General features: G+C 37.8%; 1 protein-coding gene across 1 annotated transcript in view; it reads left to right on the forward strand.

Annotated features, from left to right (window-relative positions):
• Window positions 1–26804, forward strand: part of LOC310937442 (transcriptional regulator ATRX-like) — a 57589-nt gene that overhangs the window by 23371 nt on the left and 7414 nt on the right. The window contains exons 9-32 of the mRNA XM_083901718.1: window positions 792–2566; window positions 3658–3718; window positions 10716–10870; window positions 11022–11186; window positions 11274–11382; window positions 12186–12276; window positions 12420–12596; window positions 12780–12924; window positions 13192–13301; window positions 14953–15096; window positions 15193–15370; window positions 15483–15620; window positions 16807–16982; window positions 17080–17197; window positions 17939–18069; window positions 19536–19603; window positions 19688–19761; window positions 20790–20946; window positions 21037–21128; window positions 21227–21329; window positions 22698–22875; window positions 24389–24580; window positions 24663–24806; window positions 25075–25146. Coding sequence (XP_083757844.1) covers window positions 792–2566; window positions 3658–3718; window positions 10716–10870; window positions 11022–11186; window positions 11274–11382; window positions 12186–12276; window positions 12420–12596; window positions 12780–12924; window positions 13192–13301; window positions 14953–15096; window positions 15193–15370; window positions 15483–15620; window positions 16807–16982; window positions 17080–17197; window positions 17939–18069; window positions 19536–19603; window positions 19688–19761; window positions 20790–20946; window positions 21037–21128; window positions 21227–21329; window positions 22698–22875; window positions 24389–24580; window positions 24663–24806; window positions 25075–25146 — 4753 coding nt within the window. The remainder of the gene's footprint in view (window positions 1–791; window positions 2567–3657; window positions 3719–10715; window positions 10871–11021; window positions 11187–11273; window positions 11383–12185; window positions 12277–12419; window positions 12597–12779; window positions 12925–13191; window positions 13302–14952; window positions 15097–15192; window positions 15371–15482; window positions 15621–16806; window positions 16983–17079; window positions 17198–17938; window positions 18070–19535; window positions 19604–19687; window positions 19762–20789; window positions 20947–21036; window positions 21129–21226; window positions 21330–22697; window positions 22876–24388; window positions 24581–24662; window positions 24807–25074; window positions 25147–26804) is intronic.

The raw sequence follows: 26804 nt of genomic DNA on the forward strand, positions 1-26804 counted from the left end.
TTTTTTCAATGGGACAGAGCCTGACTTAAAAGACACTATAACTTCGAAATTCTCCATTCCACATCATCCCTTCAATTCAATACCCATACATATTTAAAGTCAAGCCATCAAAGAAATGAAACGGGGCCCCCTTTACACCTGGCATTAAAATGCATTTTCTGTGATTGGATTGCAATCAGATAGTCCCTGACCACTTGTAAGTAAATGACACAGAGGACGGATTGTTATTCGAGTTGCCAAACCACTGTGACCAGATTGAACTGAAGGAGAACTGAGTGGAACAGAGGTACTTGGTGCAATCAGATCTTGATGTGCGTGCATGTTAATACCAGGTGTAAATACATGTGGTGAAACACTATCCGGTATTTATCTGATCCCTGTAAAGGTATTTTAATGCCATTAATTAATTATTAAGTATTGTTTTTTTTAAGAATTGTTTCATAATCATTTAATAATATATTTTTTTGTCATCAGAAACTTGATAAATGCTGTTAAAAGCACTAAAAAATGTGTTTTGCCTCGCATTTCATGTATTTAAATTTATACAGAAAGACAGAAAAAGCAGAATGGAGACAGTTATATTTGATCTGATAAAGGGATAGCTTAGGTATGACATACCTTGGCTCAGTTGTAATGATGGAACTGAAGTCTATGTTTTCTACTGCACTGGAGAGTGCAGGTCTTAAAATGAAACGGGCTATTCTGATCTAAACTGAAACAACATTAAAAGAAAATTGACCCCTCTAATTTTGACTGAGACAAACCGTTCTGTTGTCTGTTTCTTCATTCAGATGGTGTGCCGAAGGAGGCAACTTGATCTGCTGTGACTTCTGCAGTAATGCCTTCTGCAAGAAGTGTATTCTGAGAAATTTGGGAAGGAAGGAGCTGTCGGGCATCTTGGAGAGCCAGTGGTACTGCTATGTGTGTAGCCCAGAGCCACTTTTTAATCTAGTGATGGCTTGTGACAATGTCCTTGAGAATATGGAGCATCTGTGTCAGCAGCAGCGCAGAAGAAACCAAGCAGAGCCAGAGAAAATGGAACTCCATCACATGTTACCTCACTTACCACAAAACATTGCTTTGGATAAATGGGATCACATGGGAATTGATGGTAATGTGGTGTTCAACTACAGTGCCCTGCAGGTTCCGAAGGAATTGACCAAAAAGGCCAAACATTTAGTGGACTCAACAAACATGTTAAACCGCATGTTTGTCAGTTTCATTCATACAGCAACAGCAAACAAACAAACCCCTAACGTTCGCCATTTGTACCTAAAGTCTTTCTTGTCGGTAGTAAAAGGCTTGCGAAAATCACTTGCTGTGTTTGAAGATGGCCTTAAGGAAGAATTCATGGACTTGGATGTTTTAAGCTGTTGGGAAAAGTATCTTAGTGATGACTTTGACTCTCAACCTGCAGCAGACACAGAGTTAGACATCTCTAATGAGACACGTTTGAGTGACTTGCAGAAATTGGCAGCTGAACTTGTGGAAGATGATGAATCTGACCCAAAGTGTTTCATAGATGGTGTGCAGGACTGCCCTGGGGAGGATGTAGATTCAACTTCACATGATTCCACACAGACGACACAAAAGACTGACCAGAAGCCCTCTGAAACTGAGGTCAACATGACTAAAAAACTAGTAGTCAAACTTACACCTGTACCTGTGGAGACAGAAGCCTCCTCTAATGCCCCAGAGATGGGCGACACCATTAACTCAATGGATGAAAAGTGCAAAGGAAAAGATGAACCAGAACATAATGAGACAGGTGCTGCATGTGCTAAAATTGACCGGAAAATAAGCAATGACAGCACCAGTGCATCTCGACTCCTAGAAGAGGAACAAGGCAATAGAAGGTCTCCTCGTGTCAAAACGACACCTTTGCGTCGACCAAGTGATGTCAAGGCCCAGCCATCTCTGTCACCAGCAGACAGTGAAAGTGATTCTGACCCAGAGGTAACCATCATCACAGCACAAGCAAAAAACACTGAAGAGCAAGGTCTAAGCACAGCACGAGATGACTCGGACTCGGATGAAGTTCCCCCAGCTCTGCTTGAGCGAGCAGCTATGACTGAGAGCTCTGATGAAGCCCAGAGTGATGAAGATGATGCAAAAGCATCGAGGAAGGTTGCCAAGAAATGTCTCTTCTGGTTCAATAAGAACACTCCAATCTCACCCAAGAAGATGTGTCGCAAACGCAAGATGCTGGACTGCTCCCATGAGGCCAACTCTAGTGACAGAAGAGTCAAAGCTAGAAGAGGAAGTGGGACAGATGATGATGATGAGCAAGACTCGCAGAAGGATATGCAAAGTATAAACAAGCTGAGTTCAAGAGGCAAGTGTCGCCTCATTAAAAGAGAAGAGGAAGGATTGGCCAGAAAGCAGGGAAGACTAAGGGCCGTGAAGGCAAAGCCTAATTATCGCCAGGAAGTAATGGAATCATCATCCTCATTGAGTGAAGACGAACAGGACGATGACTCTGGAAGCGACGGAAGTGACCAGAAGATGAAGCCAATCACTGATGATGTGGCTTTACTGGGAGCAGCAGCATTCCACCAATCTTCAGGTGAATCTTATTTATTTTTGTATCAAGATAAATACCAACAGAAAAGTGAAGACGTGGATGTTGCACAACTAAATCAAACTAAAACAGCAAGCTGACATTGCTTCGATTTGATTTTTGATCTTAAAGCCACGCTTCGATTCAATTATCCATCTTTTTTTTCTCTCTCATTTAGCACAGATCCGTTTTCTTGCAGACAACGCAAACATTTTTGACATAACTCACGGGGAATGCTAAATAATTCCACTCATTTTTGGAGAAGCCGGAGGTGGTTCGAGTTCGGTCGATGTGTCGCCCAAATCAGCAGTTATGATGGTTACTATTAATCGGCAACAGCTTCGGGTTAGCAGGAGGAGATGTTGTTGTGCTACAATGCCTACAACCACAACAGTGTGCATTTTGCATTTCTTGCCTCAGAAACAACATTTTTGATGTCACCCGACAAGTTTTCTATTGCAGTCAGGTCCAGGTATTGGGCTGAAAACACCAGACTCCGCTGTTAAATAATGAGGTTTTAGACATTTCCTTGCTAAAAAAAAAATGAACCCACATTTACAGTATTGTTTAGTCTTTGTAACTGATCTACATTTCGTCATTGTTTGGTTAGATTTTTCCTGTGACGGCACTCTGACCAATCAGTGCACAGCAGTCTGATGACAGGTAGCAGGCACTTTAAAAAAAAAAGTACCAGGTACTATCATTGATGGGGAAAGAAAATAAGTCGAGCTAGTGGAAACACGCCATATGTCACTTGAGCCACTACAATAATAATAACAATAAGCCCTTTATGCAGGTCAAGGCACTTTAATTTAATGTTTCTAATCTTTTGTTCATTAGTGCAATAAACATTTTGATTTGTGAAAAAATATTGGTTCGTAGTAAAATTTTGACAGGTCTATTCTGTCCTGTTAATTTTTGCCGCATCTTAAGCTGCCATGATGACGGTTCATAGAAACTGATTCATGTGACATCCTGAGCTCTATGCAATGTAGATTTTCGTTTTGTGTTGGTTTTACATAATGGATGATATTTTTGTGTTCAAACACATTAAGTTTAGTTAATCAGTTTCTCTGTGCCACCTTTTGTCTTCACAGGAGATGAGGAGCAGTCTGGGCCTTCGTGGGCAGCCGAAGATGATGATGATCCCGAAAATAGGTATGGTTAAAAAAGCTTGGGTTTAGAATTTGTCACCTAGCATAGCAGTAGAAGAATTGCGCGACTTCAAACATTGACAGTTATGCAAAACCTAGACACAACAAGTATGCATTCTAGACCTACACTGTGAAGCACAAAGCCCATATTATGATTCATTTTGGTTGCACATTGTCAAGATATCTATGTGCTATTGGTAAATATGAAAATGTAACTTATTTTAATATTTAATATATATTTTGTCATTGTCTTGCTGGCATATTGAAGCTCTTTGCTTTGTTTTTAAAACCATATTTAATCTTATTTATTAAAAGCCTCGGCATGTCCTCAATAAGCCATCAGTGGAGTTAAATAAATAATAACATGGTAATTTAAAAAAAATCTAGTGTCCGTTGCCCTTGCAACATTACACAATAAACATGACCAAGAATATTTAAGTAGTAGTATGGTACTAGGAAATACCTGTCTTACCTGTCTGCCCACCATTATGATGATGTTTAGTGTAGGGATGGGCACGAGTATTTGATTATTCAATACTCACCTCATTACAAAACGTTGGTCAGTCACTGTGACATAATATATTAAAAAGACACAAAACTAACATATCTTCTCCAATGTCTACACTAATTGTGGTGCATCTATTATCACAAGGTGGCAGCAGCAGAAAGCATTTTGGCATTGGAGTTCATGTGTGTTTTCAAAAGTGACACAATTTAAGCAATTTCATGAATGCATCTTGAAGCTGACACTTATTTATAATTATAATAATAATAATAATAATAATATTGCATTTTATTTGGAGGCGCCTTTCATGACACTCAAGGTCACTCGAATTCAACACACTAGCTCGTGCAGACATGAAGACATTTAGAACAGACTTTGAAATAATCTCATGTGCTCAACATGCTGGGAATCCTGCATTACTTTGACTAGTGCTCATTTTTGTTTGGAATACTTGATCAATAATATCATTGAATATTGAAATAACTTTTTTTGCTAGAAATGCAAATCGCTAATTAAGTGTTTTAAGCAGTTTAGGGAGGAGGTTGTGATGTCATGATGCAACCATGACACACAGGCTGACCGACTTTTTATTGATTCCAAAATAGTGCTGGGCGGTATACCATTTCATAATGAAAACTGGTATTTATTTAATTTTTAATTTTATGAATTTTTCATAAACTGCAAGACTGGTATATGACAAATGGGACGTGGTGCAGTAAAAGTTTCACTGTTGCACCGCCCATGCTAAGGGCTTATCTGAAGTAGTAATGGTGCTTTTTCACTGTACAGCTCCAGCACGACTGGGCTTGGCACGGCTCAACTTTACTCAATTTGGTATTGTTTTCCATTACTATAGTACCTCCTCAACGTGGGTGGATTTGTATAACACAGCTCCTTCTAACTGCGGTGACATTTTATATGCGACACACACTGACTAGTTAAGCAGTTACTTTCTGTGTACTGAATCATTAGAATCAGTTAATTAAAACGATTAGTTCAGTACTTCCTGCATGACCGGAGCACAAACTCTGTCTGACACAGTCACTGAACTGAAATATGGCGGAAGATGTCATGACGGCAGTGCTGTCACTAAATTCACCACACCCCTCTGTTAATTATTCATATTTTAGAAATGTCCTTGCTAAATGTTTGAGATTATGTCTCAGGATTTTTAAGTCTTCTCTCAGTCAGTAATGCAGTCTGTCGGCATCACATTTTTTTGTATCAGCTCAGCTCGCTTGGAACCTTTCCAGAGCACGTATTACCAGGTACTATACCTAATAGAAAAGCTAAAAAATACAGTAGAGTCGAGCTGTGCTGAGTCGAGTCGTGCTGATACCGTGTAGTGGAAAAGCACCATAACTGTGGTAGTAATCGCAATGTTTTACTCCACCATCTTAGCAGAAAACAAAAAGGTCTAAAGGCCCATTTATACTTCCATACCTGTCAAACGTTATATCGATCACTACCTTACATACGCCATGCGTCTTTTGCATTGGTATGGATGTGATGCAATACTTACTCTAGAGGGCAGTGCCGAGCACCAACTCACATGCATCAACAAACATGCCTACCATTGTAGAGGTTATTTTATTGTGCTTGAATGGGAATAGACAGAAACGACCATTGATTTTTTTTTTGTATATAAAATTTTAGAATGAAACACAAGGTAATCCAAATGGTAACAAGGTAACACCTGTACTACAATTGTTGACAACTTTGTTTACTGAGGAATAAGCAACACAGCTAAAGGTGTGGGCAGTGCCGAAATTCTAAATATTCCCTTGGTATTCATTGTTGTTTTGAGTTACTTGGTGGATTGGATAATTGCACTCTCCCACAGTAATCAAAACAAAACAAGAGTGAATACCAACAGGAGAATATAGCAGGGGGTTTTGGCACATTTTTGGGGGGCTCTATCCACACATTTAGATGTGTTGCTTATTCAATGAATGCACGATAGAAGTTGTACCTCGTTGTAAAGGTGATTAACCCTTTCCAAAGATACAAAACCAACTGGTATTGTTGAAGGGGAGAAATAAGTGACCGATATAACGTTTTTTTAAGGAGTATATATACATGTATTATATGCCCCCTATAGTGTCGAACATCAGTGTATCTGTAACAATACACAGACCTTTTTTCTGCCTCTGAGCATCACAGTTTCTGATTTTGAAGCTTGACACATGCCTTAATATTTGAACACAATGTAATTTCAAAACCAAACGTAAAACTGAAGTATGTTTTTCTCCAATCTTCTTAAGCTTGATAACTAATTGCAATTAGTTGGGTTCATTGATAAAAGTAAATCTAGCAATATTCTAAGTATAGACTACCAGTCAAAAGTTTGGACACACCTCATTCAAGTAAATGGAAATGTGTGTCCAAACAATGAAGAGATATCTGATACCTATAAATGCAGTTTACTTGCAAAAGTTAAACTTTGCTTCATATTACAACCTCTGTTATTTTTGCCACATGTATATTCAGTAATACCTCCTTCACACAAGAATTGTTAAGAGCTTTGTTTGGGATTTAATACTATAAAATCTAACTGATCAGCTGCCAATCTTAGGATTTGTCATTGAGCTATTCTATTCTAGTCACGGTCCAAAAAGAATATGAAACTTTTACAACTTCGGAACAAACACCCTAAAAACTAATTGGATCTCACCCTAAAACACCATAAACATGTGTTAATATTATTATTTATTTATTTATTTTCACAGAGTGTAATTTTTCATGCAAATTATGGACAAAACTATTTTTAAATGGTGCTTTGTTGTGGTGGCCACCATGATGGTAATGCATATTATTATGACGACATCATTCTCTAGCCTGGTCTTTGATCTAGTTTCTCTTCATTAAAATCTAGTTGTGCAACCTACAAATGGGGACCCAATAATATTGGGTGTCATGCAAAAAGGTCACAATTTTGTTAAATGTGTTCTCCTCTGGGGAAAAGGGAGAGTTTAGGCATTATTAACAAATACATGAATTACTTTGCCTAATTTACAGTGTTGTTTACTATCTACTAGCAGAAATGGTCTTTATGGCTGCAAAATAGTGCTGTTGGCGCACATCTTGTGCAAGACATGTACATGCCTGCTTATTGTTGATTGATAAATTATATGTTAATTGATGCCTTGCAAGATATTTTCAGAATGATTCGTTAATGCCATTTTCATGAACCAATTAAGACTATCAAAGTCATGGGGCTGATGGCCTTATCAAAACCTAGCAGATAGCACACACATATTTGTTCCATTTGTGGAAGGTGGGGTTACTATAATTCAGTGATGGTTGCATTTATATTTTTTTATCTGGAGGTTATTTCTTGGGAGCTGGTAGGGGAATCACTGGAGAAACTCTGCACATTTGCATTCATACATCAAGCTCCTCTGGGTGATCTCTGGAGTTTTAACTGCTAGTCGTGTGAACACACTTTGTTTTATCAGCTGAAATTTTGCAATATCAGTAAGCATTCCTTGATGAACAGTGCACCATTTGGTTGAAATAAAATTGAGTTCATGTGACATGTAGCTGTTAAACAAAAAAAACAAAACAAAAAAAACAACTGTCATTAGCATGCATAAATGACCCACTGTAAAATCAGATTAGATTGGTGTTAATCAGAACTGCTAGTCTTTTTGTACATTTTACCCCACTTTCTATACACAGAGTATACATTAAGTGCTGACCATTTTCTAAAGCAGACTCTAGACGGCCAACTTACAGCCACATTTCAACAAGTCACACAGGACAAGCAGGACTTGGTTTACTGCACATTGGTGTTGGGCAGTATCTTAATCTATCTTGATACTGAAACCTTCTCCACAAAATGTGCTGTGTCTAATTGAATAAATTACATCATAAGGCTCACAGAGATGGCAAAACAAAAATAACAATAGATAACAAAGGCTGTCACAATGCAAAAATGATTGTCCATTGGTTAATATTAAAAACATATCAACACGTCATAGTACGTCACTACCCATAGTGCAAGCAGAATCTTTCACCACATGTGTATTTCTAAATAAAGGATACCCAAAGTTAGGGCTGGGCAATGTATGGGTATTATATTTATATCATGACATGAGACAAGAATATGGTCTTGGGTTTTGGATATTGTGATAAAATATATTTTCCTGGTTTTAAAGGCTGTTGCATTGATAATCGTCATATTCATATGCATCAATACATTTCTGAAATACACTAAACATTATATATTAAATGATATATAAATTGATTCAAAAATACATGGATTCGACCCAATTATATATTTTTTAGTCACTTAATAACACTTAAATCTTAAGCCTAATTATTTGTGTTATAGGAGAATTGGACCATATTTGTCTACAATTTCATTGTATCTAATGCATAAATATCCTTCATTTAACATTTAAAAGCCAAAGAAATAAACCAGTTACTATCTGAAATGAAAGGTAATCGGTGATGATCTTGAGAAATGTGTGTGCAGCTTTATAGAAATATCAATTTGATTTATATTGTGATTTATATCGATAGTAAAAGATATAAGAACCGATTAATGATTTAAGTTAGTCATAGATAATTAATTGGAGCACTAAAAGATGTTACAGGTCAGTGCCTGTGTGTAGGCTATTGGAGTGTAGTCTATATCTGAGAATTGAGAGTGGGCTGTGAAACAAACAACCATTGTAATACACGTAGCGAGCATATTCTCACTGTGCCTTTAATGACATGAATGTTTCTCATGTTTCTTCCAGGTCGGATTTTCTGATAGTACCGCAGTGATTGCAGTGCTGTTAGACAACAAACACTTAAAGCTGGAATTATTGTAAACTTCTATCAGACTTGACGCGTTTTTTGTTGTTGTTGTTTGTTTGTTTTTTCCATAGCTGCCGTGATAGCATTAGAAAATGGTCAGCAGAAATGTAAAGTTGACAGTGTTGAAAAAGTTCAAATTCAAAAATTCTGAAATTACTTTGAAATGGACACAGCATGTTTTTAACCGACTCATCAAAAAAAGGTGTGGTAGTTTAATTCTCTCTAGTGTTTCTCTGCTCACTGCCCACCGCAAACATTTTTGCGTCTCTTCTCTGGTGTTTCGTTACTCCTTACTGTACTACAGTAATGTCTTTTACAGTGAACTATCATTGGATGTTGGATTTAATGCCCAGCCTGTGCTCTCAATGCATGTTGAGAAAGGAGTGATGCTCCTGGAGCCAGACTCAGCACCCGCATACGCTACTGGAACCAGTTATTTGATTACTACAGTGTTACAGATGAGAAGGGGTTAAACAGTGTTTTTTGTTGTTGTTGTTGTTATGAAATGTTTACCATGAACTAAATCAGATTATGTACATCATTATTCCAGTGGAGTATAATGGCCCGTGACAAGGTTTTTGCTAGTCACTAGCGCAATAATAATGCACACAAAATGTGCCTGACCACACCTTATTTTTCAAGACCATGTGCATTTACTACCCACCACGGGTATGAAAATGACGACTGTGTTGGTTGAACCTGCGCTGTGCGCTTAGTGTAAGATAGAGCTGTCAGTGTTTAAAAACTATTTGGAAAATGGTTTCACCCAGTCTGAACAAATATGTATGTACAGTTTGTGTCAGTTACTTGTTGTGTTTAAGGGATTAAGGTTAAGTGGTCAGATTCTGGTCAAAATCACTGGATTGGATAGAAATAAAATCAGATGCAATCCAGAAATCCTACAATGTGCATGCTTCACTATGCACACAATAAAAATCTCAAAGAAAATCCGCAACAGCATTTTAGCTGAGTCGTGTTGTTGGCTGTTTATTTTTTCATTTGTGGCAGAAGAATATTTGTTTGTTACAAGACAGATTATGTCTTAGAAATAGGTTGAAATGGCTGCAAAAATGTGTTGTTAACGGCTTCATATTTTAAAAGGTATAAAATGACTGTATTTGACTGATATCGGTATCAGTATATACTTGGGGTGTGACACGAAAAAGTCATATTGTGCCATACCAATATAAATTGGTAGAGGAATGTGTTTCTGCTTAGTCAGCCTTTAGCACCGCAACTATGTTACGTTAGACGTGAATTAATAATTTCACGATTGACTTGTGTTGAAGAACTTTGAAGAAAAAAAGAACCCTCCCTATTCCCCCAAAGGAGAATAAACTATTTGCATATCATTGTATATTTCTTTCCTTCAAAGAATACATGTAATAAATTCTTCCCGTAAAGAAGGTCTCTGCCTCATTTGTTTCATATTTTATGTGCTGTTATTTTGAAATCTGTCTTCCAGCAATTTAGTGTATCAGATGACATGTATACTGAAGACATCTAATGAGATTTAGACTACATCTCTTTGTAAGACCAACATTTCATGTACTCTTAGCTCCAAACTAGTACTTTTGTAAGAACTGATGTCTAAATATTGTGTTTGTTTTTTTTTTTTTTAAATCGATAAGTTGCTTTTCATTTAATGAACTTCAGGTACCTTCTCCTTCTTTTCTGCCTTTAAAAGAATCGCTAAGAAAATGCTTTTGGCCCAAATCAAAGCCAACTACTCCTCGGGTGATGATATCTCTTCAGATGAAGAAACGCTGGAGGAAGAGTCTGAGTCAGAGGTTGATAAAGAGATCAAACAAAGCATTGAGGAAAATGGAGCCAATGAAAGTGGTAAGTATTTCTTTAAAGTAGCTAATTTAAGTGTTGTATCCCTTTTTTTTTTTTTTTTTCCCATTGTATTCCAATGAGTCAATCACTGAAATAGCTGTGACAGATGATTCTAATGAAGGAGACATTGTAATAGAATATGTGTATGTCACAGGGGAAGATTTGATCTCAGAATCGTCTGCGACCACGTCCACTGAGCCTTACTTCAGACACCATCTACTCCAACATAAACTTACCTTAGATCAGGCAACATCAGGTGACGAGAGGATAACAGAAAGCGCTGTAGGAAAGCAGGAGTGCAAGAAAAGAGAAAAGAGCTGTAAGAATGTCTCAAATTTTTTAACCCGATCTAGCTAAATTGGTAATTTTATCATGCTCTAATGTCTGAATTTTGATTCATGTCAAGCGAACAGTGAGAGTGGAAGTGAGATCATAGCATTGAGTCCGGAAGACCTTGGACTGAGTGAAGAGCTGAGTCCGTCAGAGGATGAGACTAATGAAGAGACGCCCAACAGGTACATAATATAAATATTGTTATATTGTGCCAACACATGCTGTACACTGACTTGCCTAATCCAGCCTAACATTTGAAAGTGTGGTTTTAAGATATTATTAGGCTGGAAACATGACTCACTTCCCCACACCAGAGCTTAGAGAAAATCAGCAATCTTAAAATGCAGCACACGGGAGTTGTTGATCTACTGCTACCTCCATATCTTAGTTCAAATGTGTTATATTGTATATTTTTTAGTTTTTGAAATCCTTCACTCAGAATTACCTCAGTGACACAAAGTGACCACAAGAGGCAGTAGACCAGTAGATCCTGTGTCCCTACGAGCTGGACTGGTAGAGTATTCCCATTGTCGATTTTATTACTTGTGGCTCAAATCAGTTTCTCCTTGTGTCCGTTTTTTTCTTTCACCCAGGACATAACTAAAACACATTTAGTCAGTAGCAACTAGACTTGAAGTTTAGTTGGAAGATGTTTCACTAGATCCAAGAGGCTTCTTCAGTGACAGCCATGTTTTCAGTATGAGCACTGTTCTGTCTCAAGCCAGTTCGCAGTGTCGTCAGTGCAGACCATGTCTCAGTACCTGAAACGACCACAAAAAAATCCTGAATGGAAACATAAAATCTGAGCATGGGTCAAAGATAATTGTAGCAAATCTGGACACGAGTTATTCTGTGATACATAATACAAAAAAGTACATCTTGTAATGAATTCTTAAAAAACAAATCAATAAATATTGTACTATTTTTAGATGGTCACACTTTACTAAATGTAATTCTCTCACTCTCTCTCTTTTTTTTTCTCCAGATTATCATCTAAAGTGAAGGAGTCATGTCTTGGTTCAGAACAGAATGAAAAAGTTCCCTGCATTTGGTTGTCTGATTCTGACGCTGAAAAGGTCACAGTCGCTAATCGTTATTTACTCAATTAATTTATGTGCTCATATAATATTTCAAATTTAACCCCTTGGGTGAGGAAAGGAAAGTTGGCTCTTTATGCTGAGGATAATGCTGCTTATGTGATCTTTCTGATCCTGAGCAGAGTGATCGGGAGGATGAAAGTGATAAGACTAACAGCCAAGGCACCCCAAAAGGACGCAAAAAGATCCGCAAAATTATCGAAGATGATAACCTCCTCCCTGAGACCCAAGAAGCACTGAGAGAAGAAGAGGAGAGATGTGAACGGCTCAGAAACAAGGATCAAGAGATCAGGAGAGAGGTATGGCTGGTGCAGCAGATCCACTGGACCTCACTAATTCTGAACATGTGCTTTACTGCTAATATGATTATAATATAACCATATATATGCTAATATGGTTATAATGTAACCATATTAGGTTGTGTCCTTTTATGAGTTTATTAAAAGGAGACGCGAACACAACATGCTGGCTTTGTTTTCTAGATCATCAATGTAGGGGAAGAACTGTCACAAGTGTCGTGTCCTGTCACCACAAAGCTGGTGTTGGATCAGGATGACGAGACCAAGGAGCCTCTCGTTCAGGTGCACACAAACCTCCTGACAAGACTGAAGCCTCATCAGGTGGATGGTTAGTTTATGCTCTCACTTCACTTACACTGAGTAGGGCGTTACTTTGCTATTATGCACAAAACAGGCATGTTTGTATTATTACATACTGTCTATAGTACATTAAACAGCCACAGTTCTGCATTTTGAGCTCTTTGAGATAATGAACTGAGTTGTTCACCGATCAGTCCACTTAATCACTTTAATAAGGTACATTAGATTTTAAGTTTCTTTTTCTTGTATTCAGACTAAACATACACACAGTGCTCTTCCTGTTTTTCATTGACAGGTGTGCAGTTTATCTGGGACAGTTGTTGTGAGTCAGTAAAGAAGGCCAACTCTTCTCCAGGATCAGGCTGTATACTGGCTCACTGCATGGGCCTGGGAAAAACTCTGCAGGTGAATGCAAGCACATATCCACCCACTGAATGCTTTTGTGCACCTATAAGTGTTAATACTCTTCTGCTCACTGTATAAACTTCACCTACCAGATAATCAGACCAGTGTCCACATAAAGTCATATTTTATGCTCCATTTTAGTCTTGACTTTTTGTTTTCTTTCTCTACATCTATTTTTCCGTACTTGGGCTCTTGTTGAAATTGTTAATTATTTTGTATTTATATAACGCACATTTAGTTGTCTTTGGGTATGAAATGTGCTATACAAATAACACTGCCTCTTCTTGTCCAGTTCAGGGGTGTAGTTTTACTGAAGTACTGACACATGGTCACACAGTCGGCACTAACTGGACCCTCTGCACCAGGGAACCAGCTTGGGACAGTGATGCTCACTCAATTAAAACATGGCTGTCAGCCTGGGCATAAGTCAGGGCATGAGTGGTGCCCGCTTAAGTTTACTATATGCTAAGGATGCTTACTGCTTTATTTTGCAGTTAGACAGCCATTTCAAACAGAGGACTGAAGTTTGTAACCTGCTCACTCTCTACCACCAAAGTCCATAGAAAAAAATCTGTGTTTTTAGATCTCATGGACTCAGACTTGCTGTCTACTGCAACATACTCCGCTAAGTTTCTGTCATTGAGATTCATCTTAATGAAGGATTTCAAACACATTTTAACACATTGTTAACCCAACAGTGGCACAAATCTCAGCAAGTGTATTTTTAAGATGTCAACGACTTACGCCAGTTTATTAGTTGAGATTTTAGGTAAGGAGCTAACATCTGTTTTTCCTTGTGTTCCCAATGGCTGCAATGTTTTTAGGGAAGGCAAGTGACTGTGGCTCAGGATGATTGTTAGTGCAAAGCACAATAAGCACGACTTTGTTTCGATGCCACACACAACCACACTTCAAAAAGCCTGTAGTATCTAATCTTTCTTGATCTTTAATTGTGCTTTAATAATAATAATTATAAATTTTTTACAGGCTCCTCTCAGGGCACTTTATGTTATTATACAAAAAGACCAGATAAAAATCAGTAAAGTCAAAACTGTGAAACATAAGGAATCATATTAAAACAGCAGTAACATGCAACAGTAAGGTCATTCCAGTCCCAGGATTAAAGGGTATATGCCTGTCTGAAAAGGTGAGTATTGAGGTGGGATTTGAAGGAGGTGAAAGAAATGGAATGTTTTATGTCAAGCAAGCAGGGGTGGATGAGTTGGATGGAGGATAAGGACCTAAGAGTACGGCTGGGTATGTTAGTGTGAAGGACCTCAGTAAGATATGGAGGGGTGAGGGTGTGGATCGCCTTGAAGGTGAGAAGTAAGATTTTATAATTGATGCGGAATTTGATAGGAAGCCAATGGAGTTGTTGCAGGACATGTAATATGACTAGAGGAGGGGGTTCTAGAAATACTTCGGGCAGCAGAATTTTGGACCAGTTGGAGTTTATAGATGAACTTGTCAGGTAACCCGGCAACGTAGAGGGGTCTCCGTAACCTACGTAGAGCACTTTACGCAGGAGTATAAATTGGGCTTCAGAAGTTATTTATCTTACAGAGGGTGGATTTTGTAGCAATGAGAAGGACCTCAGTTCTGTCACTGTTAATATATTTTTCTCAGTTGTATATGCTTTTATTTTTTATAGGTGGTAACATTTCTCCACACGGTGCTGCTGTCAAAGAACCTGAAATTCAGAACAGCCCTGGTGGTGTGTCCTCTCAACACAATTCTCAACTGGGTCAACGAGTTCAAGAAATGGCAAGAAAACATGGGACAAGACAAAGTCAAGGTTTTGACAAACACAATGTCATTAATCAGCAGGATTAAATCATGGGCGTCAGCTGTATTGTATGTGGTTATTTATTTGAAAATGCTTACATTACAGGTTACTCAACTGGCAACAAAGAAGTATTTTCCAGAACGGCTTCATGCTCTGCAGACATGGCAGAGAGATGGAGGTGTCATGGTCATGGGGTATGAGATATACCGCATCATGTCGTTGGCAAATAAAATCGAGAGAGAGCAGTGGAAGACAGAGTTAAAGAGGATACTGGTGGACCCAGGTACAGTAACTTCATAATGTCTTATTATCAAAACATTTCCTGTTCCATGGCATTGCTTTGCTTTGCTTATTGACACATTTGCAAACAAAGTCTCCTGTGTCTTTTTTTTCAGGCCCAGATATTGTTATTTGTGATGAGGGCCACATCCTACGCAATGATGCATCCAGAATCTCCAAAGCTTTGAATGCCATCAACACTCGCCGAAGAGTGGTGCTGACTGGAACACCAATGCAAAACAACCTGGTTGAGTGTAAGTATGCTCTATGTATTTACAGTTTCTCTCGGTCACTTTGTACATTTATCCAGTCATCCACAGTATTTGTAATATGGTGAGTGAATTAGACAATTAGGTCATCCATTACATGGTGCTGTCTGTACTGTGTGCCCTTGTTCAAACACTGAGAAATTGTGTTTATGATGAGAACAAGTAACTAAATAATGGGAAGGTTGAATTAATATGGCTTTTAAATTTCATCTTATTCATAATTGATTGTTTCACTATTGTTGGAGCCATAGTAATAATTAAATTGGACAAAGATCAATATTATGTATTATGAGTTTGACTTTGGTGCATCTGAGTTAAGATTGATAAATGATAAATTAAGAGAATTCATGATACTTAGGGCTGAGGGCTGAGTATTAACGTGTTAAATTAATATGTTTGTTGATTGTGTGACATGGATCAGCTGTGCTCTGTCAGGCTATATTAGACAGTGACTCAAGTGGGTTTTTTTGATGATGGAGGGAAACATTCATGATGTCCTGTTGTTCCCTTATGTTGAAAGTTCACTGGAGTAATAAACCAAATGTGTATCGGAAAATGTGGATGATCTCTGTGCGTGTGTCAATCACTCGTCACTCGGCGTGATAGTAGGTAACTTGAAGGTTGTGGGTCGACTCCACTAGTCTAGGTGGAGTCGGGATTATTATACAATTATCATGTATAATTATCATTATACATGATAATTGTGACAATGAAAATAAAATCATTATAAAATTGTGCATTTGTATGTAACTTTTACTGTTAGAATGTCTGAAGAATGTCCATTGCCCCGGAAGTCTTCACATTATCAAATCTGGCCCTTGCTTAAAAATATACAGTTTAGTAATAATATTATTTTCTATTTGTATTTATATTTTGTTTGTTAATACAACATTGGACTGCAAGCTAATGTAGATGAATTTGTGTGGATGTGAAAAACACAGCAGCAGAATTCTGCTCATTGCTGAACTGAACTGAACTGGACTGAATGCTTTGTATAAACAGTACAACAAAATGAAAACAATGCTGAAACTAAAACGATGCAAGAAAACCAGTGACATACATCAAACGGTGCAACAGCAGTCACACATACCTAAAATCAATATTTACCAAATATCATTAAATCATGGTGTTTCGCATTTCTTTCAAGCTCTTCGTATTTCTCTCCTCACAGACCACTGCATGGTCAGTTTCATCAAGAAGAACCTCCTGGGCTCATTGGGTGAATTCCGAAACCGCTTCATCAACCCCATTCAGAACGGCCAGTGTGCCGACTCCACACCAAAAGATGTGCGGATCATGAAGAAGAGAGCACACGTACTTCACGCCATGTTGGCTGGATGTGTACAGGTAAAAAAAAAAAAAAAAAAAAGACAAAACCCCTGTCACACACATTCATACACGCACCCGGCTGGTTTCATACTCACGTGTTCATCCTTTTTCTCAGAGAAGAGATTACTCGGAGTTGTCCCAGTTTCTACCTCCTAAACATGAGTATGTGCTGGCAGTGAGGGTTTCTCCACTTCAGTATAAATTGTACCGCAACTACCTGGACCATGTCACTGGTAAGAATCTGAATTTTAAATTCTATTATTTTTTTATTGAGAGAGAGAGAGAGAGAGAGAGACGGACGGTACATTCATTTGAATCAACAACAAGTACAACAACTACTGTAATCTTTACCAACAACATTAAGAACGGGTAACCGAGCCTACAACAACTGTATCAATTTGCGTTTGTGTGTGAATGTGCATAACTGTGTCGGCTTGTCAGCGGGGTCTTAAAAAGTATTAAAAGGTCTTAATCAAGTTTAGGTATTACATTTTGTCCATACAGTTTGACTGCAAAAAGTTTGGCTCGGGCCGTGCACCCACATGTGACATTACGCATCTTGCGACAGCAAACGCACTCCTCCTGGCGCGAAATAATATCCAAAATCGCATGAAATAAACTCAAAAATCGTAATTATTTAAAATATTTATATAATATATATATATATATAGATATATATATCAATATCAATATATATATGTATATATAAGTATGTGTATGTATATGTATATGTATATATGTATGTATGTATATATATATGTATATTTGTATAATAATATTAATAATAATGATAATAAATACTATAATTGTCAAACAGGTAAATGAGAATCATAATAATAACAGAAGGGAGTAAACAAAAGGAAACTATATATATATATATATATATGTTGTTGTGTGACTGCACAGTTACTGTATATCTGTATTTCATAGTATCCCCATATATTTGATACATGTGTATATGTGTGTGATTCCAGGTGTGGGTCCCATGACTAACACAGCAAAGATGAAGGTTGGAGCAAATCTGTTCAAAGACTTTCAGGCGCTCAGTCGAATCTGGACTCATCCCTGGTGCCTTCAGCTTAACTACATAAGCAAAGTAAAAAAGGTACCTCAAACATGTCTGGACTCCTTCTTCTCCCTTTTCTTCTCTTTCTTCTTTTGGCTTCTTCCTTGAGGGGTTGCCACAACAGATCATCTGCCATCATCTCTCCCTTGTGTTCTGTTACACCAACTGTCCTCCACAACATTCATGAACCTTCTCTGTGGTCTTCCTCTTTCCCCCCCCTGCCCGGCAGCTCCATTGTCAACATTCTTTGTCCGATATAATCACTATCCCTCCTCTGAACATGACCAAACCATCTCAACCTTGACTCTCTTACTTAGCTTTCCCTCGAATCTGCTCATTTTTAATCCTGTCCATGCTGGTCACTCCCAACAAAAATCTCAGCATCTTCAGCTCTGCTACCTCCTGTCTTTTAGATGGTGCCACTGTCTCCCAGCTATACACCATAGTAGGTCTCGCTACCGTCTTGTAGACCCTCACTTTCACTTTTGCTGCTCTCCTTCTGTTGCACCTCACCCCTGACACTAATCTCCACCTATTCAAGGAGTGTCAAACTCAAATTCACAGTGGGCAAAATGTAAAACTTGGACAAAGTTGTGGGCCAACACTGATATTTATTCCAGAACTCTTCCTCATTGAAGGGTTGGGCTGATATTGCGATCTCTGCTGCCACAATAAAACTAGCCTTTATAGCACCTTCACTTTGTGATGTGGCTTTTTTGAACATAGTCTGTTGTGAAACCAAACTTCTTTAAATTTTTTCTACTTTCTGGCGTCTTTGAGTAATGTCCAGGTCCTTGTACTTGTTGTGATGTTTTGTATAGTCTGATGTTGTACTCCTTGGTTATAACCACATTGGCTCCACATACAAGACAAACGGGTCTGTCTTAGGGGATATTCAGCCTCCAACCTGTCCAGAAAGTTCCTGTTTTATGCCTTTCTTTTCATCATTTTTGGGAGGATTGGCATGTGCCAGTAGTAGCATAGGGACGCTATGACTGCTGTCAACAGAGGAGAGACTGTTTGTGGAATGCACCAAAACACCAGCAGAGTATTCTGGGATTTTAAGTATTAAGGTGGTCTGTGTCCGCCTGTGCGCGTCAGAACTCTTGGAGTTAAATATAAACAACTGCAGGAAAGGAAGGAGAATGCCATCACTAGACGTGGGGATATTTTCGTGATTGTTATGTTACGTTATGGAACGCACACGGATGTATACAGTGTCCGCGAGTGCGCAGTCATAGTCCGTGCACTCGCGGCCTGCATACCAGCGGGCCAGCCCTATTAATCATTTGGTATTGCAAATTTGTCCCGCAGTGTAATTGTATTTGGCCCGCGGGCCAGAGTTTGACACTCTTGACCTACTCCACACACTGCGTGCACTTTCTTCTTTATTTCTCTTGTGCACTGTCCATCGCTTTGGATGGTTCACCCCAGTTATTTAAACTCATCCACTTTCACCCCCTATGTTAAATGTTGAGTGTTAACACTTTGGACTTTTACAACAGGGATATTTTGAGAAAAACCAGCAAAAAGCAATAGCTCTGGCAAATGAAGAAGCCACTGTAGCTGTGAGGTAAGGCTGCCTACTATGTTCCGGTGTCAGAAATGCATCAACTTAACATAAATATTCTAATTTGCATTTTTTCCCCTGATTTAGTGCAACAGCAGGAAACAGTCCAAGCAGAACAGTGATTATTGATGATTCATCTAAAGATGCTCCTGCAGAAGATGGTAAAACCCTAGCTCCATGTGTCACCAATACTGTGTTTCCATCATGGTACAAATTGATTTGGTACAGTAGGGTTTAGAATGGTAAAGCCCTGGACAGTACCTACCTTTACTTGATTAATAATAATAATCAATTAATTACTAAATTAATCGTCAACTATTTTGATAATCGATGAATCGGTTTGAAGCTTTTTTCATAATTAAAAGAAGATTTCTGATTGTTTCAGCGTCTGAAAATGTGAATATTTCCTTAATTTCTTTGCTCCATATATCGGTGAAATCATTTAAACTGAATCATTTTGGTTTGTGGACAAAACAAGACATTTGAGAACATCATTTCCAGGTTTGACAAAAACTGATCAACATTTTATGGACCAAACAATTATTAGATTTATCGAGAAAATAATCAACAGATTAATCGATAGTTGCAGCTATAAGCATGATGTCATTAAACGACAACGAATGACTACATCGAACATGAGACAACAGAAAGCAATGGACATCCAGCAGCTCTTTATTTCCTGCTTGGTTTGTGGCTGTTTGTTTCAACTACATGTCAAGCTTTGTATGAGAATACTGCAGACGTTAAAGTAGCAGGTTTTTCTGTGACCCAATCAGCTCACTGTTGTAGGTGGAGTTGGCTTATCTCCACCCTGATCTCAATGTATTTTTTACTCAAATGAAATTTTTTGAGTAAATTTTTGTACTATTCCGATAATTCAGCTTATCCCATGATGTGAACTGAGAATCTAGTATCCTGACTGAATACAACAACCTTGGTAGCAGATTCATCTTCATCTCTTCATCTCAAAGCAGTACTCGGCACCTGATTCTGATGAAGCAGCAAAGATATTCTGAAGATATCATATGTTTCAGTGAGCATAGATTTTATTAGGTGAGCCCTTTGTTAAGTGGCTAAAAATGTCTCACGCTGGTTCTCGACACACCAAATAGGTCAGGAGTCAGTGTACACTCCAAAGTTACATGAATTCTCTCTTTAATATGCAACTTTTCTGTGTTTTTTGGTGTAGGAGCGATAGCAACTACCAGCTCAAGGTCTCAAAGTCCAGGTATACGCTGGTACAAGACTATATTGTCTGAGAAAGACGCCACAATCCTGCAGCACTCAGGGAAGATGGTGCTCCTCTTTGAGATTCTCAGATTGGCTGAAGCGCTGGGGGATAAAGTGTAATATTTTGTTTTCTGACCTGAAGCAACTTCATACACCTGATATGTTTACTGATTATTATGATTAACCACTCTTTTTCATATTTCAAGGCTTGTGTTTAGTCAGTCCTTAATCTCCTTAGACCTGATTGAGGATTTCCTTAAAGCTTCTCAGCAGGCCAGAGACCCAGCTTCATTTAAAGGTATTAGTTGTTTATGACAAAATACAGTTTTACTATGTGAAGGAAATGTTGTTAGGTTTTGATTTACTTTTGTGTATTGTGCCTAATTGTTTTAACAGGCAGCTGGATTAAAAACGTTGATTACTATCGTCTTGATGGCGCCGTCGGTGCTGTACGTCGTATGAAATGGGCAGATATGTTCAACAATGCTTCCAATGTCCGGTACAGATGATTTGATTGTTACATTTTTTTACAGTGATTTTGAGTGTAATGGGCATCAATTTATTTAGATAGTTCATTGTTGACTCTCTACTAGTAATCAACAGATAATCAATCAGTTGACACTTTTTTATATCTTCTGTTCGCAACAGTTTTTCAATTAATTGAGATGCTTTTTCCTTCTAATAGTCTGCTGATTGTCAGGTGACTGTAAACAGATAAGCAACAAATTGTAAACGAATTAATGATTTGATGTTTACATACTTGTGATCATATATTAACATGATATTGTTAACTTTCAAGTGACAGACCAATCGGTAGATAGTCAACTAATACAATCAATCAATCAATCAATCAATCTTTATTTGTATAGCCCACAGTTTACAAAACATAGTTTGTCTCACGGGACTTCACAGGGTTGGTAACATCCTCGAGCAGGATAAGGATATAATACAATGCTGACACAATATGCAGAGAACTAGTTAAATAATGTTTATTAACACTGCAAAAATACTATTTATAGTCAACAGACACTTTTGTACAGTTTGGGTTAGAAACACTTGAAATATAATATTACATATTGATTAAATTGATCGATTTTTAAGCCCAAATAGTTTTATAGCAGAATTTGACCATAGGCAAATTGAAAGATAAATGGATAGATATATTGATTTGATTTATATTGTGATATATCGACTACAAGGGAGTATCAAAATAAAGTGTCACTGTGTAATGTATGAAGGTATTTGGTGCAAAAGTCACGCGCACACTAAAGTCACAAATGTGTAACTGGAGTTGTAAATTTTTTTTTTTATACACAATATAACACAAAATAGGGGCTAGTGGTTCACAAATCCTTGTTACAGGTTTACAAATCCTATCTTGTGCATCACAACTTCCAACAGTCATGCGCTCAACCCTTTTGCTCCAATCGTTGCGGTGCAGTTGGTGCAAAACACATTTGCACATCTGTGTTTCATAATCTGAGAACATTTACAACATTCATACATTTGTAAACCCAAATGTGAACGAATGCACAAATGTTGTGCATGTTCTCAGATTATGAAACACGGATGTGCAAATGTGTTTTGCACCAACTGCACTGCAACGATTAGAGCAAAAGTGTTGAGTGCATGACTGTTGGAAGTTGTGATACACAGGATAGGATTTGTGTACCCGTAACAAGGATTTGTGAACCCGTAGCCCCTATTTTGTGTTAACAAGGTATAAAAAAAATTTGCCACTTCAAATTTACGGTTACACATTTGTGACTTTAGTGTGCGCATGCAAAATCTGCAGTTAAATGTGCTTGTGACTTTTGCATCAAATTTACCTTCATAGTAATGTTAATTTTGTTTATTTTCATGTCAGCGGACGATTGTTCCTCATCTCAACACGCGCTGGCTGTCTTGGCATCAACCTGGTGGCTGCGAATAGGGTCATCATCTTTGACGCTTCGTGGAACCCATCCTATGACATACAGAGCATATACAGGGTGTACCGCTTTGGTCAGCTGAAGCAAGTGTTTGTCTACCGCTTCTTGGCTCAGGTAAGTTTGCTGGTCTTCATTAAAATAAGAGATGAGATTGTGGTTGTATGAGATACTGGCACATTGTGACTCAAGTCTGCTCGCACCTTTTCCCCATGCCAAACCTAGGTTGAGACATGGAGACTTGCTCTCACTGAAAATATGGCTGTCGGTGGGGACTTGAGGAAGAACCCACTACTAGTCATCTAATAAAATCCACACCTGCACAAGTCTATGACATCTTAAGAATGCGTTTTGTTGTCTCATATCACTGTTAGAAAGACTCAACATCAAGATTTCATGAGCATTTGTTAAAAACAACAATGTGCAGGCATGCTCGCCCTGCAAGATCGGCTTGGGCCGTGCACGTGCATACGACGTCACACATCTTGCGTCAGTGAAAGCGCTCCTCCTGGCACAAATAATATCCAAAATCGCATGAAATAAACTCCAAAATCGTAAACACTTGAGTCAAAGTGTTAAGCCACTAGTAGTACTAGTACGGCATTTGTGACCTTAATAGTACTACGAGTGTGGGCCAGAATGTCTAGTAGTGGCACTAGTGAGACATTTATGATCTTACTAGTACTAATAGTAGAGGGCAACATGTTTATTATTAACAGTCAAAATGTCTACTAGTAGCACTAGTAAGGGACAACATGTGTACTAGTAGCACCTTGTGACAGTGAATGCTCTCCACCTGGCATGAAATAATATCCGATATCACATGAAATAAACTCCAAAATCGTAAATACTTTGGTTTAATTTATTATTCCGAGTTCCTTTGTATGGTTGTGCTCTTTATATTTAATTGCAAACTAAAACTGTTTTGAAGTTAAATATGTGTTGCTGATTACAGCTTGAAGTGACGATAAAGTCTTAAAATATTGAGGTCTTAGTCTTAAAAAGGTATTGAAATTAACTTGTCTGTACCGGAAAAGATGTATCGTTGAGCATTAGAGATACATACAAGATCGAGAGGTCTCAAACTTGTGTCCCCCAATCAATTTAATGCTGCCCACCTCTTAAAAGTCTGTTTTTATATTCATTCATTCATTTTATACGATAAATAGGTTTTTCTTGTGAACTATATCACTCTGTATTAAAAGAAATGATGGGAAATATTGTCACGGATGTTATATCACAATGGAACATTGTGGGACAATATTTTTTATATTATTTGATATCTTTATATAAATAACTCACAATATACATCAAATCAATATTTCTGGAAGGTTTGGCTTTTATGGCTTATAAATAATATCTGGATATTTTCAGGCCATATCCTGAAATATGTGATATGTGGATTTTTTATTCTTTATTTTGAGATGTTTGTGCTCACTCCTCACCAGACTGCTCATGTCCAGGTCATTTGAGTTTGAGACCCCTGATCTAGATGATAAACAGCATTTCCAAACATTCCTGTGTATCTTAATATTTCCTGATAGCTATGGAAACTCACTTTTTACTGAAACCATAATACATTCAGTCCTATTCATAAATGTTCTTATTGATAATACATTTTCATATCCAGGGCACCATGGAAGAGAAGATCTATGATCGTCAGGTGACCAAGCAGTCCTTGTCCTTCCGAGTGGTGGATCAGCAGCAGATTGAGAGGCACTTCACTCTCTTTGAACTCAGCGAACTTTACACATTTGAACCGGACCTGCTGAATGACCCCAACTCCAAAAAAATCAAGAGAGCCCCGTCTGTTTTGCCAAAGGTGACATAACCATCCTTATCATTCTCAATCTTATACCAAAGTGTAAAGGTTTGGACTAAAGGTCTTTATGTCTGGTTGTCAGGACGAGGTCTTAGCACAGCTCTTACAAACCTGTAATGACCAGATTGTGTCATTCCACGAGCATGAATCTCTGCTGGACCATAAACAAGAGGAGGAACTCAGTGAAGCAGAGCGCAAAGCAGCCTGGGCTGAATATGAAGCAGAGGTAAAGAAGCAGCACACTTCAGAGCATGAGTCATCATGACCAGCAGCAGCAGCATGAAGGGCTTTTCCATCCTTTATCCAGATGTACAGTATTGTGTAAAATGTTCAGGCACCACCAGCTCTGTTGTTTTTTCAGTGATGCGACTTAAAGCTGGTCTTATATATTAGCATACTGTCACTCATGCAACATATTTATGTAATGCTCAAGCATGTCTTGAATAATCCTGGCGTAATAGATGTTTTTTACAGCAGATATTTTTTTTTCTCAGTCAAACGCACCCAGCCTTCTGGTCAACTCCAGCCAGGACTCATTGGATATGAAGACCAATGAACAACTAATGGTAAAAAATGAAAGATTTTTCTAAAGGTTTTTTTTTTTTTACCAGATTGCTTCTGCTGATGTTTTTACTATTTTATACACAGGGTTTGATTTATAATCTGAACTTTGTGGGGGTCTCTAATAACTAACGTCAAATTAAGGCTGTGATATAATAACACATACACACAGCCAACTACTTGCTAAATTGTATCATGAAGACTGCAACAAGAATTATTTAATTGAAATATGAATTGAGACGGTATGATAGCGCACACCCATAAACATATAGATTAGAGAGAGAGAGAGATCTGTAAATTATGCATTCCAACATTTTTATATCGATCTACCCCACAATTATATCAGATACATTGCAACAACAAATAATTTCTTCTTTTTAAATAAATATGAAAAGCTATGACGGCACACATCATATGAAACAATAGCCTAATTAAATGTAAAAGCCACCTTCTTACCTTTACACAGACAAAATAGTACCACAGTGTGTACAGTGGTATGCAAAAGTTTGGGCACCCCTGTAAATGTTCATGATTTTCCTTAACCCTAACCCATAAATCAGTGGTTGTTTGGATAAGAAATTCCAGTTAAATATATCATATAGGAGACAAACACAGTGATATTTGAGAAGTGAAATAAAGTTTATATGATTTACAGATAGTGCACACAAATTATTTCAACAACATTAGGCATGTGCATAAATGTAGGCACCCCATCATTTTATTGATTTCAATACCTTTGGACACAAATTATTGAAACTCTAAATTGGTTTGGTAACCAATGATTTATAAAGGAAAATCATGAAATTTACAGGGGTGCCAAAAACTTTTGCATACCACTGTATAATTCTAGAGTGCACAGCAGTGGTTCACAGTCACCATCACTGTCATTCACGAGCAGCATTGTGTGTTCTGTTGTAAAACATGTTTCTGTCAGCTTGTTCATGATGCTCTTCGCTACGGTGGCCCTGAGGTGCAAAACACAAACGCAAATCAAATAACACAAACGCAAATCAAATAACACAAACACAAATCAAATAACACAAACGCAAATCAAATAACACAAACGCAAATCAAATAACACAAACGCAAATCAAATAACACAAACGCAAATCAAATAACACAAACGCAAATCACAAAAACACCAAGGCAAATCACAAAAACACAAAAGCAAATCACAAAAGACTTGCCAGCACATACAGATGCATATAGATACAATAAATACAGATATGCTGGTGCATACTTGTATTTATTAAACAAAACACAAAAATGGAACAAGACATTTAAAATCAAAGCTAAACAAAAAGACATGAGAGGTGAAAAGGAAAAAAGAAAGAAGTAGCGGGAGATTATGACAGTCAGTTTACATTAACACTTTAGAAGAATAGCATTCAGTAATATTTAGTAATTAACATTTTTGATAATTAGTAATTTTTAAATCTTTTTTGTTCTGTGAGGGGGAGATCGTTGAATCCTGCTCAAATATAAACACAGGATATTTTCTGGTTATGGTTCAAATACCCGGGAAGAGACGAGACGTGGACGTCAGAGGCTCGGAGAGAGTGTGGTGTTGGTATTGGTGGAGACTTACACAGCAAAGTGCAGGGACATCACCTTTTTACTTCACTTGAGTTGGCAAAAACATCACAAGCCAAGATAGATTTAA

Source organism: Microchirus variegatus (assembly GCF_963457635.1).
Source record: "Microchirus variegatus genome assembly, chromosome: 15".
NCBI classification, from domain to species: domain Eukaryota; kingdom Metazoa; phylum Chordata; class Actinopteri; order Pleuronectiformes; family Soleidae; genus Microchirus; species Microchirus variegatus.